The following is a 17,516-nucleotide window of genomic DNA, read 5'->3' on the forward strand; positions in this document are numbered from 1 at the left end:
TTTCAATAGAGTTTTCCTATTTGCTCAAATATAGCTTGGATAGATTCTTCTGGATTTTGCTTGCACTAACATTGGCCCTCCTTATGCATTTCTGTCTCTCTGCAGAGCTTCAGTTTTAGTTGGGTGTTGTTTTTGTTTTGCTTTTCCATTGCCATTTTATCCTTTACGGCTTTTGGACAGAGAAGAGAAAAACTGCACCTGGGTTTTTGGATTCTTATCTCCATTTCTCTAACACTTTCACAACAGAAAGCAGTTAGACATCAGTTTTCTGTTTCTTCATCATTTTAAGGGCTGGGTGATATGTATGTGTGTGTGTGTGTGTGTGTGTGTGTGTGTGTGTGTGTGTGTGTGTGTGTGTGTGTGTGTGTGTGTGTGTGTGTGTGTACTGGCACACTCTCATAGTAGGTATGTAAACTATAGTAGAACTTTTCTAGGGAACAATTTGGCAATATGTATCACCATTTTAAAGCATATACTTTTTGACTCAGAAATTTCACTTTAAGAAATATATTAGGAATCAATGGTGTGTAAACATGTCAGCAATGGGGTACTTATTTTAGTTGTTTATAATCAAAAACCACTTAGAGGGGCTTCCCTGGTGGCGCAGTGGTTGAGAATCCACCTGCCGATGCAGGGGACACGGGTTCGTGCCCCGGTCTGGGAAGATCCCACATGCCGCGGAGCGGCTGGGCCCGTGAGCCATGGCCACTGAGCCTGCGTGTCTGGAGCCTGTGCTCCGCAACAGGAGAGGCCACAACAGTGAGAGGCCCGCGTACCGCAAAAAAACCAAAACAGAACAAAAAAACACTTAAAATAATGTAAATGTCTAACAATAGGTGTTTGTTATATAGATTATGGTATATACATTCAATAAAATATTTTGTAGTTATTAGAAATGATGTATACTTATACTGATGTTTAAAGACACAAAAAACGTAAGTAGAAAATAGCATACACACAATAGTAGAGCATAATTATTTGTATAAAAGTATGTCATTAAGTGTGAAAAAAGGACAATGCTAACAATGATTATATCTGGGTGTGGAGTACAGGTGGTTTTCATTGCCTTTGCACATTTTTTTTAAAAGACTGACCATAAATTAGTTTTACAATCATAAAACAGTAATAGAGATAAAAAAAGAAAAATTGAGAAAGATACACACTGCTACCATCTCCAGAATAATAGCAACAATTTATGGAGTGCTCTATGTCTGGTACTGTATAAGGCCCTTAACAAATTATCTCATTTAATCCTCTCAGTAGCTCCATGAAGCAAAATTTTATTGTTTCAATTTTCAGCTGAGGAACTTGAAGGATGGAAAAGTTAAACATGTGTAATGTTACACAGCTCATAGAAGACCATGCCTGAAGGTGAACCCAGTTCAGTCTGATTCTAACAGCTACCATCATCCCAGTGCATTCTATTGCCTCTGAGGATTGTCAAATACATTTCAATGCTTTTGCAGGTTACAGGTTTAACAGCTCATCATTCAAACTTTTGAATATTTCATACTCTAGATACGAACTTAAAAGAGAATTAAAAAGACAGAGTAAAGACACACCCAACAAAGAAAAGTATAAAGGCAGATGACATTAAGATTCATATTTCAATGTAAACCATTCTCTTTAACATAATGTTTTATGAAATAGAGAGAAAGAGTTCTTGACAAATGAGGGTCCAAATCATGGCATCGGAGAGTATCATTAACTTTCAATCCATCGGCTGACAAGAACAACAGAGGCAAATTTTCTTTCAAATATTCTCATAATCTGAGGATTTTCCTGAATTTTCATGTAACTTTTACCCAGTCATAGACCAATCATGCAGTATACTCTGATTTTGATTTTGGAAAAGACATTATTTTTCAACCATTTTCATCATAAACCCGAACTCCAACTGTCAGACATATTTTCTTCTAAATGATTAGCATTCTACCCAGAATACTGCCCAATCAAATCAGTCTACTTCCATTTCAACAATAGTGGCTTCAGTTAAAAACAAGAACCGCAGCAACATCACAAATGAGATAGCCTGAGAGAACAGACATAGTAGGGGATTGGGACTAAAATAGTGAGTAACAAAATTTCAAACACCTCTTCTCCTGGAATCTACCTAATATCATTTATCAGACTCATGCTACGTATAACACAACAAGTAATGAAGTTAAAAGAACAACTTAAAATAGTAAAACCAACTAGCAATTTAAGAGGTTAACCATAACTGTTTCCCACCCCAAAGGTAATAACAATGAGGAATCAAGGAATTTGGGGTCAGAGCCACAAAACTAAGGTAGAACATGACACTTCAAGGTATAATAATGACAGCTTCTCTGGCATCAAGTCCTCATAGGAAAGATTCACAGCGTTCAGTATCATTCACTGCCTCACCAAGAAACAGAACGAAAACAAATGAGAGGTAGGCAGTAGATGATAATGTGGAATGGTGACGATCACCATCTTCCTCCTCCAGTTTGGCGGGTAATGTGAATGACAATTTGCCAATTAAGAAATGTAAACACATGAGGATTCAGAAACTGAACTCTAAGTTTTAGCCCCCAATGGGCTTTCTTCGGAGTTCATTTAAGTCAAGAGCATTGTCAAGAAACAATCTCAATTATTGCCTCTTATCTATCATTATAACAAACTGGGCCTGCTGAGATAATACTTATTTCTAAAATATAAATAACAATAAAGGAACAAGGACTTGATGCAAACATAACATTCTCACACACAAGTGAATGATCTAGGGCAGAAAATATAGGTTCCTGAATTCTAAGCCAACCTACGGAAGGACTGTATAATTCTCCACCTATTCCACCAACCCAAAGAAACACAACAAGAAAACTAAGAAATGCCAGAGTATATAATGATACTCTATACTCTCAATACAAATGACAAGAAGTCTCAAAATACGATCCGCTTGTTTTCTTTCTTTAGCACAACAATAATGTATGAGTGGAACACTGAAGCTTAGGTTCATCATAACTACATTTAAAAAAAACAAACCCAGGAAAACCCCATTATGGTCTCATGAAAACATTTAACGTATCCCCACGTCTCAGGATACAAGTCCATAGGTTATCCGCAAAAACGCCATACATTAATTTAAAGGGAACAGCTAAACATATTGGCTCCAACAGAAATACAAATAAATGGATTAAAAACTGGCTATCTAACCGTATACAGAGAGAAATCGTAATTGGTAGTCCGTCTAGTTGGGGAGAGGTTTCCAGTTGGGTCCCACAAGGATCGATATTGGGTCCCATTTTGTTTAATATCTTTATAAAAAATCTGGAAGACAAAGTAGAGAATGTGCTAATTAAGTCGACTGATGCCACTAGATTAGAATTGGTGGTTAAAGTAAATTGGCTATAGATAAATGCTACTGGTCTCTAGAAAGACCGATGCTAACAGAGACTAGAACTTCTAAATAGTTCTTTTTAATGTATCACTTACAAAATCTAGTTTCAAGCACTAGAAATAAATAAATTTAAAAGATCTTAGTGCTCTGCTTAACCAAAAATTTAGGTGTAATGGATAAAGACAACACAGAAACTCCAACACCCATGAATGCAGAATAAAGGATGCCCCCCCAGTAGATCTTTTCAGTGCAGCTTTATTGGGAAAACTGGTGGTTGTGGGTCTCTCGATACAGTAAGGCTATTGGAGGCATTTCAGATATGCAAGAATCAAGGTGGTGAAAAGACAGAAGTAACTAAAGTCTCAAATATATATGCACCTAGTTATTGGCAGAAAAATAAACAAGAAAACAACATAAAGCTTAAAAGAAAAAAAGGGAGAGCTGAAAACTTGAAGGCATGAACAAGAAGAGTGGGAAAATTGATCAAGAGAAAATCCTATAAGGAAACACACACACACACACACAATAGAAGAATGCAAGGTATAACAGGAGAGCTTTCCTAACACTAGAAAAAAAGACTGTAGTTTTTTAGCTACTCCTGAAAACACTGAAGAAAAATATTCAGTAGAACTCTTACTGTTTTGAGGTTTATTTTTAAAAATCTTAGTAGTTAACAATTTAATTTGTCGCATGGAGACAACTGTGAAAGTAACAAGGCTTGTCAGCTACGGACTCGTGTAGACAGACGGGTTTTTTTAGGTGATGTGAACTGAATATATAGACTAATCTGTAATCAGTTTTTAAATTTTATATTATTTTTTCACTTGCTTGCACAGAGGAATGTACACTGGATAACGACTAGAAAACCTAGATCATCTCAGAAATCTTGTTAACTTTGCTATGCAACCTTGGATAGTTAACTTTCTTTCAGAGCCTTAGTTTTTCCATCAGTTAAACGCCAGACTAAGAATTGTTTTAAGAGCTGCAGATAACTCTTGTTAAAATAAGAATTTACAGGAAACTTCATACAGGGAAGAGATTAGAAAAATGTGGAAGCATGCCTTTGAGTGACAGTGGGCTCCCACCTGGCTAGGCTTCCCATTTTCATCCCTCCTGCCCTCAGGACAGAGAAGAGTTTAAAAATCACTTTAGACCATATGACATGCTGCTTCTGTCTCTAGGAAACCATCAATGGAACCAGAAAAAGTCAATCCCTCTCCTAGTGACTGATTGCTCCGGAGCATCCAACAATACTTAGTTGATTATATGTGCCTGATCTTTAAAAAAAAAAACTGTAGAATTACAGTTAAAAAGAAGGAACATTCTTGATAAGAAATAGAGTGACATTATTCATGATGCCGACACAAAAGAAAGCATTGTGCAATCAGAGCCCTCTGTGGGTCTCCTCTAACCCTTCATGCTGTGTTTAAAAAAAAAAAAAAAAAAAGGGGAGCCTGGAATGTTAGATGGCTACCTTTAAAAAATCTAATCAACATGGCTGTAAGTATTCTGGCCTAAGAAATAATTGATAAAGTTTATAGTTGGCTTGCTATCGATTTTACAGCTAATACCTGTTGAAAAATGATTTCGTTGCTTTGACTTTAAAATTTCCAAAGTGAAACATTCCTCTGTAGGTAATACTTTTTTAGGGATAGGACTGCATCCTACATACTAGAGCATGTAGAACGCACAAGCAAGTATCGCCAATAGGTCTGGAGACTGTAAATTTTATTTTGAAAAGTAATAATGTTTATCATTTATAATATTTTGTTAATATTTATCACTTACCTAGTGCTTATCATATACTGGGGACTATGCTATTTTCTACATTTTATCATAACTTCATAACTTATGAGAGGAATTAACTCCATTTTACAGATGAGGAAACTAAAGGGTCAGAGAGACTTTTTTCCCCCCTATTATCACACAACTACTAAATAGAGGGTAAATACCAAACCTGACTGACTCTAAAATACCTGTTCAGAACTACTGTGCTAAATGATAACTCCTGATACCATGATGTTATTGCACACTGATCAAAGAAAGAAGAGACTCCACTTGTGCTAAAGAGTTTTAAGAATAGGACACGTATCTTACATTTTTCTCAAGTTTGAAACCAGAGGATTGGACTAGCATAGAGTTTTTTAACCTCAGCAGTACTGACGTTTTGGGCTGGATAATTGTTATGGGGAGGCCGTCCAATGCACTGTAGGATGTTTAGCAGCACGGCTGGCCTCTACCCACTAGATACCAGTGGCAATCCCCTCCTCCTGGTTTTGATAATCCAAAACATCTACAGACATTGTCAATGATTCTCTGACGGGGGCGGGGGGGGCGTGGTGGCAAAATGGCCTGAGATTTGAGAACCACTGTATTAGAAGAATTCTGGTATCTTTTTTATTCTCTCATTCTATGCTCTGAATTGTGGATCCAACTTCAGCCAAGAGGATGGATGGGTTTTGCATCACTATGGGGTACCTGCCCAGTGAACCATTCCCTACCTCCATCTCAGTACATGGAGTTTAAAACTACCTGAAGCTCTCCAGGTTCAGTCTGCTACAAAACTGCCACTCTCTGGTACTTAAATTTATTATGTAAATGCAAATTGGTATGAAAAAATAGGGTAGGTGAAAGTGAAGAGAGATCAGATGTTAAGCCAGCTTTGCTTTAGGCAATTTATTGAGACTCATTTCAAACTGCTGTCCTAGGAGATTGTTTTATTTGTTCATTTTCTTTACTAAAGGTACTCTATCAGGAAAATCGTAAAATGGGTTTAAAAAGCATTCTCCATTTGACAGCCCGAGAGAGTCATAATGCTACCTTGGAATCTATTAACAGATTCCAATAAGTGAAACCCGGAGCACTGAAAAGAGATTGACAACTTCCTAGACCCTGTGGTTCACTGGCTTATAAGGGCCATACTTAAAATTTGCATCATTATGAATATCATCTCCTGGGAAAGGAGTGCTTTTGATTAGAGAATAGTCCAAAATCGAATATCAGACCTATGGATATATGGAAAGTATCAGTGAGTCAGAAGCTTTCATTGGGTTTGCTCCAAATAAAACTCAATGGCAGAGATTATTTATGGTGGGCCACCCTTGGAATTAAATTGAAGTTAGAAAGATTAAAACGTAAATGCAATAATTATTGGATGGTTAACAATCCCAGATAGCTTAAAAGTATTACTATTTTCTTAGTTCCATCACTATGAACTATTTACCAAATCCAACATCATGCACTACTTTATAAACGCTATTTATGGCAGATATTAAAATAAGTCCTTGTTTTTTTTGTCTATTTTGAAGCGCCTAAATTTGCACTATGGGAAAATGCATATGTAAATATTCTGTTCAGTGCCGAAAGTTATATAACAGGAAGCCAGGTGAAGTCACATTTTGGGAGTAAAGATGGCTAGATCTATTGGAACTATTGTCGAAAGCCTCAAAATTGAGATTCTAAATCTTGAATACAAATAAGAATAATATTTGGAGAATTAAAAAAAATTATGATGCCCAGGCATACCCCAGGAACAATCAAATCAGCATTTCTGGGGATGAAACCCAGGCTTCAGTATTTTTTAATGCTTTCCTAGTCATTTAATTGAGCACCCAAACTTGAGAACCATTGCCTTCAAGAATAAATTAGATTTACAACTGTGTAGGAATTTTTCTTTGGCTATGCCTGACTTAAGCAACATGGTAGCCTCCTGTACTCAAATGATTTTTATTTATACTTAAGATTATCTTCCAGCAGGTAATACTGATTTAAGTGATATGAAATTTCCTTTTTAAAAATAAATTTAAATAAAGTGAGTAAATTTAAATAAACATAAAGTAAATAAAGTACATATTATACTCATATATGGAAAAAGTCACAAAGGTGGTTCTCAGATGACTATGGTTTGGGCCACCCTAGTGTTAAGGTAAAGGGCATGTAAATGTTGTACCGTAAATTTGGGCCCTAATTGTGCCTCCAACACTAATTATCTCTTCCCTGGGCTTTGGTTTTCTCAATTGTTAACAAGGCCATGAACCTATATTGCAGGCATTCTTCTATGAGTTTAAGAAGCAAGGAGGGCTTTGCCCTTTGAACTTACCTTGTTGACATCCAGACGCATCTTCTCATTGTTGGCACTGGCAGCCTTTTCAGCTGCTTTCTTTTGGCGTTGAGGTCCCCTCCCAAAAAAGATGTAGTTGACCAAAGCATATTCCAGAAGGGCCATGAAAACAAAGACAAAGCACCCCATCAGGTACATGTCAATGGCCTTCACATAAGGGATTTTAGGGAGAGTTTCCCGGAGGTGGGTATTGATAGTGGTCATTGTTAGCACAGTTGTAATTCCTGTAAAAAATGAGACAGTTAGAGTAATAGTGTTTGTATTTCCTTTCTGCTTTCATCATAGCTGGAAAGTTTAACTGTATTTTTTTTACTTGTTTATAGATACTGCAAAATATATACCAGGCACTTATTATATAGCAGCCCTGTGATAGGCCCTGGCAATATGTATAAATCATTAATTTATAGCAAACATTAATCATTTGGGGGGCATTTCCTTTAATTACATTTTTATATTTATAGTTATGTATCTAGTGGGGGGCTAGAGATGTGAATTAAATGCTATGAAAGACATCTGTGTAAGGTGAAAGTTGAGAATATGGAGAAGATCCTAGTTTAGCCCATGATGTGGCAGGGAAGAGATCAGGAAATATAGACTTCGGAGCTGAGTCCTGAAGAATGAGTCGGAGTTACCCAGGCAAACAAAACCTGGAGGTCAAAAGTGATAGTAGACCTAAGGGCATTGGTGGTGGAGAGAGTTTATTTATTTATTTATTTTTAAAATAAATTTACTTATTTATTATTTTTTGCTGTGTTCGGTCTTTGTTGCTATGCACAGGCTTTCTCTAATTGTGGCGAGCAGGTGCTTCTCTGTTGCCGTGTGCGGGCTTCTCATTGTGGTGGCTTCTCTTGTTGCGGAGCACGGGCTCTAGGCGCACGGGCTTCAGTAGTTGTGCCTCCCGGGCTCTAGAGCACAGGATCAGTAATTGTGGTGCACGGGCTTGTGGGATCTTCCCGGACCAGGGCTCGAACCCGTGTCCCCTTCACTGGCAGGCAGATTCTTAACCACTGTGCCACCAGGGAAGCCCGAGAGAGTTTTTTTAAAGGGGGCCTTTGTGGGGGTGAAAGTACACAGTCCATCAAAAGAATCTCAAGAAACTCAATGTGGGTACATTATAGGATATGATGGGAAGAATGATGAGGAAAGTGGAGATTAAGGGCTGCATAATGGAAAGTTACATACACAGTGCCTAATGCAGAACTTGAACTTAAAATTGAAGGCAATGTGAGGCCACTGACCAGCTTCCAGTAGGGAGGTATCAGGGACAAACTGTGTTTAGGACGATCATGAGGGTAAGCATGCAAGACAGGAAGCAGAATACCAGCTGAGAGTTTTTCAGAATAAGTAAGTGATGAAGGGGAAATAAATTAAAATCACTGTAAAAGTACTGAACTCAATGAATGCATTAAACAGATGATATGAACAATGATTGCAAAAAACATGGAAACTAGAGGTGGAGAGTAACAGAGAAGCAGCTGTCTAGCCTTCGTGTTTCTGGGTTGGGAATGTAGGCACATAATGCACAGATAAATAATATAGAAGTATTACAAGACTCTATGGGAAACGCCACACTATGTCAGGTTATTACCACTAGTCCAGCTGAGGGAACATCTCCAACAGTGGGGAGTAGTTTCCCCAAAGCTGTAATTGGAGGGATAGACAGAGATATGCTGGGTAAAAGCAGTGGGAGTCCAGAGTCCTGAGTTTGGTAAGGTCCAGCTTTGTAGGAAAAGAGTGATGTGAAAACAGAGCTCTGAGGTCAAGATCACACAGATGGGAAGTTGCAGAGTCAAAATTTGAACTGGGGTGTCTCTGACTCAGAAACCTGTGCCCTTAAACACTACCCGATAACACAGACCAAAAGTTAATTTTCAATTCTATTTTTTAGGAACATATGTTTTCTGATTTAATTTTTTCTCTCTAATAAGATCATGATTTTTGCCTTGCTTTTCTATATGCTCATGAAACAGATACAGAAAAAATAAATTTGAGCATCCAATTCTGAGCATGGCCAAAAAAATATGGTTATACTTTAGATCTAGGTATTTTATAGTTCTCACATCTTTTCTATGTTAGTCATTTTGACACATTTTCCAATTTTACTTTTCATTATTTCATCTAGAGCTTATCTTGGATGACATGAATATTACATGTATATTATAAAACAGACAACACTGATTTTACTATTTATCTAAATCTCATGTTAAGGTGTTTCTGACCTAGTAATAAACTGCTCACATAAAAGACATTTGACAATTTTCTTTCAAAAAGTAAATAACTTATGTATCATTCCTGTAATAGGCATCAAATTGATAACAGATTTTCATTTTGGAATAACAGGATATTTACAAATTCCATTCATTACTTTATTCAGCAGCTATTTACTGGATACCATTCACTGTGTGAGACACTACAAATATAATGGAAGCAAAATTAGATATGGACCTTCCTCCAAGGTATCTTCAGTACCATGAAGAAAATGAACATCACAAACCAAATAAATATAAATTATAACTGTGGCTGGTCTCCAAGGTTGGTCTACAGTATTTTAAGAGAATATATCACAGGGGACTTGACTCAGTCCAGGAGGTAATTAATTCTCCTTCCATCCCTGAACCACCACAATCTAATCTCAACACAGCAGCCAAAGTTATCCCTTTGTATCTGAAATCATGTCAGTTCTTTGCTCAGTGTTGCTCTAATTTCACTCAGAATAAAAGCAAAACTTTTATTATGGCCCCTGGACCATTTCATCATCTTTTAGTCCCCTCTCCCTGACATTATCTCTACTCCTGAACTCACTCTGCATCTGCCTTACAGGCCACCTTGCTCACTTACTCGGCATGTTTCTACCTGAGGGCCTGTTCATCAAGCTGGAATATTCTCATCCAGACATTTATGTGACTCGATCTTCTTCAAGTCTTTATCCATTGGCAATCAATGAAGTCTACCCTGATTGTTCTAAACTGTACCCCTAGTATACCCACCCCCTTACCTTGCTTATTTCCACTCTACAGGTTTACCATATTATATAATTTGCATGTTAAATGCAAAATAAATTTACTTTTTTACCTTTTATTGCTAGAACATAACTTCCAGAAGGACAGTGGCTTTATCTCCAGTGCCCAGTATGTTTGACACATAGCAGGTGCTCAAAAAATTTTTGTTGTATGAATAATGACTTTGCTAAGGAATTAATGATTTAATTGAGATATACTGGTGAAGCACTTAACTCAAAATTTAAAGGGATTAGTCAGAACTCAGAATAATAAAGACTGCATAAAAGGTCATAAATTTACTATAACTGGAGTTAGCAACATAAAAATGTTCACGAAATACAATTTATTCTCTTCCTCTGGTGTTATGATGGAAAAACGTCATGCATAAGATAAGTGATGCCATGGATGATTTCCCAATATTCTTACTTTGTTGTCTCCTGCCCTCTGCCATGCTATACCAAAATCTTAGTTAGGACTTCAGAATTTTCTGCTCATTGATTAGTTGCACATTTCATTTCTTTGTTTCTTGTTCAGAGTAATAATAATAAAAAAAAAGATGGAAGAGAGCTCTTCCCAGGTAAGGAAACACAGATAAAAACAACAATTATCTAGCAATATTACATGAACTATGCTTCAATAAAAATATCAAGCTGATGGGACTAATTTCATTACCGACAGCTACATAGTTAACTAATTTTGACATGAAAGAGTTTTAATTTGTGTTTAACTGATTTAACGCTGAATCAGATCACCCAACGTCTCATAGCCAAATTCTTATAATGTGCGCAGTCCGGTCTCGTCACGCATCGCAAATTCGAGGGTAAGGAAAGTGCACGTGCACTCACGCGCACACACAGGCACACTCCACAAGCAGTCAGATTGATGCCTACCTAATGCCACTCTTGCAGCTGAAGCATCGTAATTAATCCAGAAGGAGACCCAGGAGAGGATAGTGATCAAGATAGATGGCATGTATGTTTGCAGGATAAAGTAACCAATGTTTCTCTTAAGCTTAAAGCTGAGGGACAACCTGGGATAGGAACCTAGAAAGACAATTTTAAAACATCATCGTTATCAATCAATATTTATAGGATACTTTTCTTTAAAGGCCCATAAACAGTTTGTATATCTTTCCTAAACTCAATTTTAGCTCCTGGTGAAGGGCACTTTCTTCTGCAAAAGTGGTCTGAGAAAACAGGGCTTTTAATTAGCAGGACTTACTCAGTGTTAAATATATTCCACACTCATCAGTAATTGAAAGAATTCCAGCTCTTCCCTCCTCAGCCTCCTACACTGAATCAAAGGTTCTCATTCTCTGCAACTGTGATGACAAGACAATTTGAGACAGTCCCTTGGTTCTCCCTTTAACTGTTTCTCAGCAAGTCCATCCTGTACATTTATGTATATAAGAATAAGGCTGCACACTCTGATTATAGGGAAAGAAATCTCTTCACAAGCCCCAGGATGCATTTTAAGGCGAGGATCAGTGGCAAGGCTGCAGTTAGTGCAGCAAATCCCTGAAATTTTGTGAAGGTTTTCATGTGTATGCAGTAATTTTTCTAATTTCATTGCTTCCATCAAAGTTTTAAAAGGATTCCTGACCCACCAAAAGGTGGAGAGTCACTTTTCCTGAGCAATGTTTGTGGGAGATATAACTAAGGATCAGATTCTTGAAGCTGGGTCTTTTGATGGTGTGGACCTGGGGAATTACATTTTAAATGAGATATGTAACAGAATACAGTCTTATAACCTAAAAGAGTCACATTGACAAATGGGGTGTGTGTGTGTGTGTGTGTGTGTGTGGGGATATTCTTACTAACTGAAAGCCTTGTCTAGCCCTCTTGGACTGAAGCAAGTATATTAATATTAAAGTAAAAATATTTTAAGTAGAAACTCATTTCTATAGTGTCTCGGGGGTTCAAAGAACCTCAAACCTAAGAAAAGTTTCTGTTGTTCCTTTTGCAAAGCTGGAGGCTATTTTGTATTCTTGCTTGAAGTAGTTTTCAGGGACAAGAAGTGCCTGAGTCCTTAGCAGACAATTCAAAATCTACAGTTACTGTATTAGCTATTTCTGTGCTTGGGAATTCATTTCAATAAGAAAAATAAAAAGAGGGATATTCCTGTGGACTTATTTTTCTTTTAATGAGTATGGAGCAAATTACTGCATTCCTGGGCTTTTTTGTTAAAAATCTGTGCTGATGAAAACAAGTCTGACCTCAATACTGGAAGAATAAGAATCGTAAATGTATCAGGATAATCTCAACATCTGGAAAAGATTTTAGCTCCAAAACAGTAGGTAAGGCTACGTAAAGAAAGTCCTACCCTTTGAGAAAAATGTGAAGTCCTCCCACCCTACTGTGTTTAGAGAATTTCACTGTGGTCAGACTTGAGTGAACTATGATCTGGCTGTCCTCAGTATGTTTCAAGGAATTATGATAGTACATGAGAGACATTTGCTTTGCTGGGGGTGCCTTCTTGAAAGTAAATGGATGGGTTCCAAATGGGCTTGCTGGGGAACTGAGCATTTGCAGCAGATCTAAGTCTTCCAGAGTCCCCATCCTTCCCCGGGACCTGATCCCGATATAAGTGAACCCTTTTGGCAAAATACAATAAAGCCCCTTTTCTCTTAACTATTTGCCCTGATACAAACCTGTGGAAAAAACAACCTTCTTGGTGATAAGTTTATAATCTACAATAGAGAACTGTGGAAGTTCAATCTTGGTTACTCCTGTTACTGCATTATCATCCCCACGCCAGTAAAACTCAATGTCATCAGTTGTATATCCATCTGTAAAAGGAAACACACAAACACATATACAGATACACACAAAAAAGACAAACAAAATAGAAAAAAATAACTGTTTAGGAAATGAACTGTATAAACGATAATAGCTACAGCTAAAGGTTATTATGTGTTAGGTATCACGCCAAGCACCTTAAGTATATTACTATCTTTAATCCTCACAATAATCCCATTGGGGAAGTATAATTAGGCTCACATGAGGCAACAAAGGCTTAGAGAAATTAACAGCTTATATTAAGTCTTGTAACTAGGAAGTGGTATCGTTGGCACTTGAACCTAGGTCTATCTGATTATGAACCTCATTCTCTCTAACAGCATCACATTATCACATAACCCTGGGTTGTACTCTAAGAGGAGACAAAAGAAGAGAAAAATCATTTAAGTTATCAGTACAGTATTAAATGGTACCAAACCCTCCCCCTGCCAATACAAAATATCTGAATTACAAAATATTTTTATTTTAAGTCGGAAGAGAAGTGATTATGAAGAAGTGAGTCATTAATTTTTTAACATTCATAGACATGATCTCCAAATTTGATTTTGCAGCATATCTAAATCCCCCCAAAAATGCCCTAAAAATTCAAAACAACATATAATTTCCAGCAGTTTTAAGCAGTAAGTACAAATGTAGAGTGTACACCGCAAATGCACAGTGCATTTAGGGGGTCTGGCTCCATTCATCCAACAATTACTTATTGAGCACCTACTATGCTTGTCAGTGCAGTTGCTGGGGATAGGACTCTGCACAATAAAAACATGACCTCTTTTATAATGATCCTTTCAATCCATGGAGTAGAGTGGGACAAACACACGTATGCTAATTAGTAAGCACACATAGAACTGCAGTGAATAAACACATATTATATTGCAAACAATGCTGTACAGGGAAGCATGCAATGAAATCCAGTGAATACCAATATTTTACAAACTCACGCATCCCCCACAAATCCCCCCAAAAGCATTCGTTATATTTGTATATCACATTTATCTCTTCAAAGAACATTTGCACCCAGATAGCTGAATCTTTACGAGTCTAGGAGGCAGGCAGCACAGAGAATCTCCTCCAATTTCAAAAGCAATAAAGTCAATGAGAAAACTGCTTAAGTTTCTGTCTTTTGACATGTAACTAGTTAGTGTAACACTGAGGATTTGAACATCAATTCTTTGATTCTTAGCTCTTATGATTTCCAAAAAACCACATTTCTTCCAAAGAGAGAAAGTCATATCTCCAAAAAAGTGGAAGCAAATTATTTTTCAAAGAACTACAATACCCTCAATTTGAGAATCTATATCAACCATAGCATAGCTCAGGCGTTGTCTTAACTTTTCTAGAAATCTGAAGTCTTCTTTATTCAAAAGAGTAGCCATCTTTATCTGATAATAGATATAGAGATTTTTTGGAAGAGTTTTTGAAAACTTGAACTTGCAGTTCCCTAACAATAGGCTTTTGGATAATAGCTAATGATTTTCAAAAGGGTTATTTACTTGCAAACATCATAAATTGTAATAAAGATGGTGGAGTTTAAATAGATTATAGACCACCAACATTTTTATTAGCATGATCTCACTTAGAGCCTTTGTTTTGTTAGAGAATGTCTTTCTTCATAGAAAACTAGATTTAAAAGTAAATTACAAGCAGCCGCATAGCACAGGGAGATCAGCTCGGTGCTTTGTGACCGCCTGGAGGGGTGGGATAGGGAGGGTGGGAGGGAGGGAGACGCAAGCGGGAAGAGATATGGGAATATATGTATATATATAACTGATTCATTTTGTTGTGAAGCTGAAACTAACATACCATTGTAAAGCAATTATACTCCAATAAAGATGTTAAAAAAAAAAAAAAGTAAATTACTCTTGGCTTTAAAGGAAACCCCAGGTATTAAGTGAATGACACAGTAAGCTGATTCTCAGATAAGAGCTCTCACTCCTTATTAATCTACTCCATTAATATTCGCTACCTAAACCTAAGAACTCAGGTGTCTGTCCCAAAGTATAACTGCTCTTTTTCTAAGATGGCAACTTTCTTAATGTGGCCATGGGAACTCTCAGAGTCCAGAACTTCAACTCAAATTAAGTCGCATTTGTCATTGGTTATGTGTACACATCTCTCAGTTATGAAATTGTTTAGAGTCAATGACAACCGCACCATTCATAAAACAGTTTAAAATAAAAAAGAGGGTCAACTTACTCCTAGAATCAAGCTAGATATTTAGAAATGTATTGTAAAATTGAACCTGTGTATAAACAAGAAAAGGTATTTATGAAACAAGGAGGCAATAGTTTTCTAGAATGCAGCCATCTTTGAAAGAAGAGAACAAGGGAAAAGTCAACTTACTACTGCCAATAGAGGACTAAGTATAAACTAGTGAAGGGTGTGTTTCTGGTCCTCCAGCTTCCTTTCCTCAGTATTTAGCTTCTTTTATTCATCACTACAAATCTTGTAACAGAAGCTCTCTGTAGGCAGAGGCATGGGAATATCAATGGCATTTCAATACAGCTGTAGAGGAGATGCCTAATGGGTATTTAATAGGTAGAAACATTATAATAAAATACAGACTTCTGTCAAAAAGCCAGATATTTGACACAGTGCTTGCTAGACAATACCTGGCAGAGAATAGGTACTTGGGATAAATTATTGAATTAATACAACAATTATTTAATATACATGTGGATTTGGACAATGGTTGTTTATCTAGATGCTTGGCAATGTGAAGGTATTCATCATGTTAATATCTCTGTCTCTTGCTCCTAGCACAGTACCTGGCACACAGTCTGCATTAAATAAATATCTTCTGAGTGATTTCAAAAAAATTCACCCAATGATAACATAACCCTTGAGAATAATCCAAAAATCCTTCATTATATATTTTTCCTTATGTATTAGTTGGGCAAGCTACCTAGCCTCTCTGTCCTCCATTTTCTCATCTGAAAATTAGGATAATAATAGTAATAGCTACTTCACAGAGCAGTTATGCTAGAAAAATAAGTTGTTCCTTGTAAAATACTTTAGAAAAGTAACTGGTAGATAGTGCTCAAAAAAGTTAGCTAATACCTTCTCTTTAAATAAGAATTATTTACCATTGCAACAAAAAGAATAAAACACCTAGGAATAAACTTACCTAAGGAGACAAAAGACCTGTATGCAGAAAACTATAAAACACTGAGGAAAGAAATTAAAGATGATACAAATAGATGGAGAGATATACTATGTTCTTGGATTGGAAGAATCAACATTGTGAAAATGACTCTACTACCCAAAGCAATCTACAGATTCAATGCAATCCCTATCAAATTACCAATGGCATTTTTTACAGAACTAGAACAAAAAAATCTTAAAATTTGTATGGAGACACAAAAGACCCTGAATAGCCAAAGCTATCTTGAGAAAGAAAAATGGAGCTGGAGGAATCAGGCTCCCAGACTTCAGACTATACTACAAAGCTACAGTAATCAAGACAGTATGATACTGGCACAAAAAGAGAAATATAGATCAATGGAACAGGATAGAAAGCCCAGAGATAAGCCCACACACATATGGTCACCTTATCTTTGACAAAGGAGGCAAGAATATACAATGGAGAAAGGACAGTCTCTTCAATAAGTGGTGCTGGGAAAACTGGACAGCTACATGTAAAAGAATGAAATTAGAACACTCCCAAACACCATATGCAAAAATAAAATCAAAATGGATTAAAGACCTAAATGTAAGGCCAGACACTATAAAACTCTTAGAGGAAAACTCAGGCAGAACACTCTATGACATAAATAACAGCAAGATCCTTTTTGACCCACCTCCTAGAGAAATGGAAATAAAAACAAAAATAAACAAATGAGACCTAATGAAGCTTAAAAGCTTTTGCACAGCAAAGGAAACCATAAACAAGACGAAAATACAACCCTCAGAATGGGAGAAAATATTTGCAAATAAAGCAACTGACAAAGGATTAATTTCCAAAATTTATAAGCAGCTCATGCAGCTCAATAACAAAAAAACAAACAACCCAATCCAAAAATGGGCAGAAGACCTAAACAAACATTTCTCCAAAGAATATAAACAGATTGCCAACAAACACATGAAAGAATGCTCAACATCATTAATCATTAGAGAAATGCAGATCAAAACTGCAATGAGATATCATCTTACACCAGTCAGAACGGCCATCATCAAAAACTCTACAAACAATAAATGCTAGAGAGGGTGTGGAGAAAAGGGAACCCTCTTGAACTGTTGGT

The 17,516-nt window shown here is 36.8% G+C and overlaps 1 protein-coding gene across 3 annotated transcripts in view; it reads right to left on the reverse strand.

Moving 5' to 3' along the window:
* Positions 1–17,516, reverse strand: part of GABRB2 (gamma-aminobutyric acid type A receptor subunit beta2) — a 293,005-nt gene that overhangs the window by 42,929 nt on the left and 232,560 nt on the right. For 2 of the 3 annotated variants that reach the window (XM_060146526.1, XM_060146527.1), the window contains exons 6-8: positions 13,131–13,268; positions 11,371–11,523; positions 7,461–7,705 (exon numbers count right to left, since the gene is read on the reverse strand). In XM_060146526.1, the coding sequence (XP_060002509.1) occupies positions 7,461–7,705; positions 11,371–11,523; positions 13,131–13,268 (536 nt within the window). Of the gene's footprint in view, positions 1–3,177; positions 3,292–7,460; positions 7,706–11,370; positions 11,524–13,130; positions 13,269–17,516 lie in introns of all 3 variants that reach the window. The other variant, XM_060146525.1, reaches the window with a different exon arrangement.

The sequence above is a fragment of the Lagenorhynchus albirostris genome, chromosome 3 (assembly GCF_949774975.1).
Source record: "Lagenorhynchus albirostris chromosome 3, mLagAlb1.1, whole genome shotgun sequence".
NCBI classification, from domain to species: Eukaryota; Metazoa; Chordata; class Mammalia; order Artiodactyla; family Delphinidae; genus Lagenorhynchus; species Lagenorhynchus albirostris.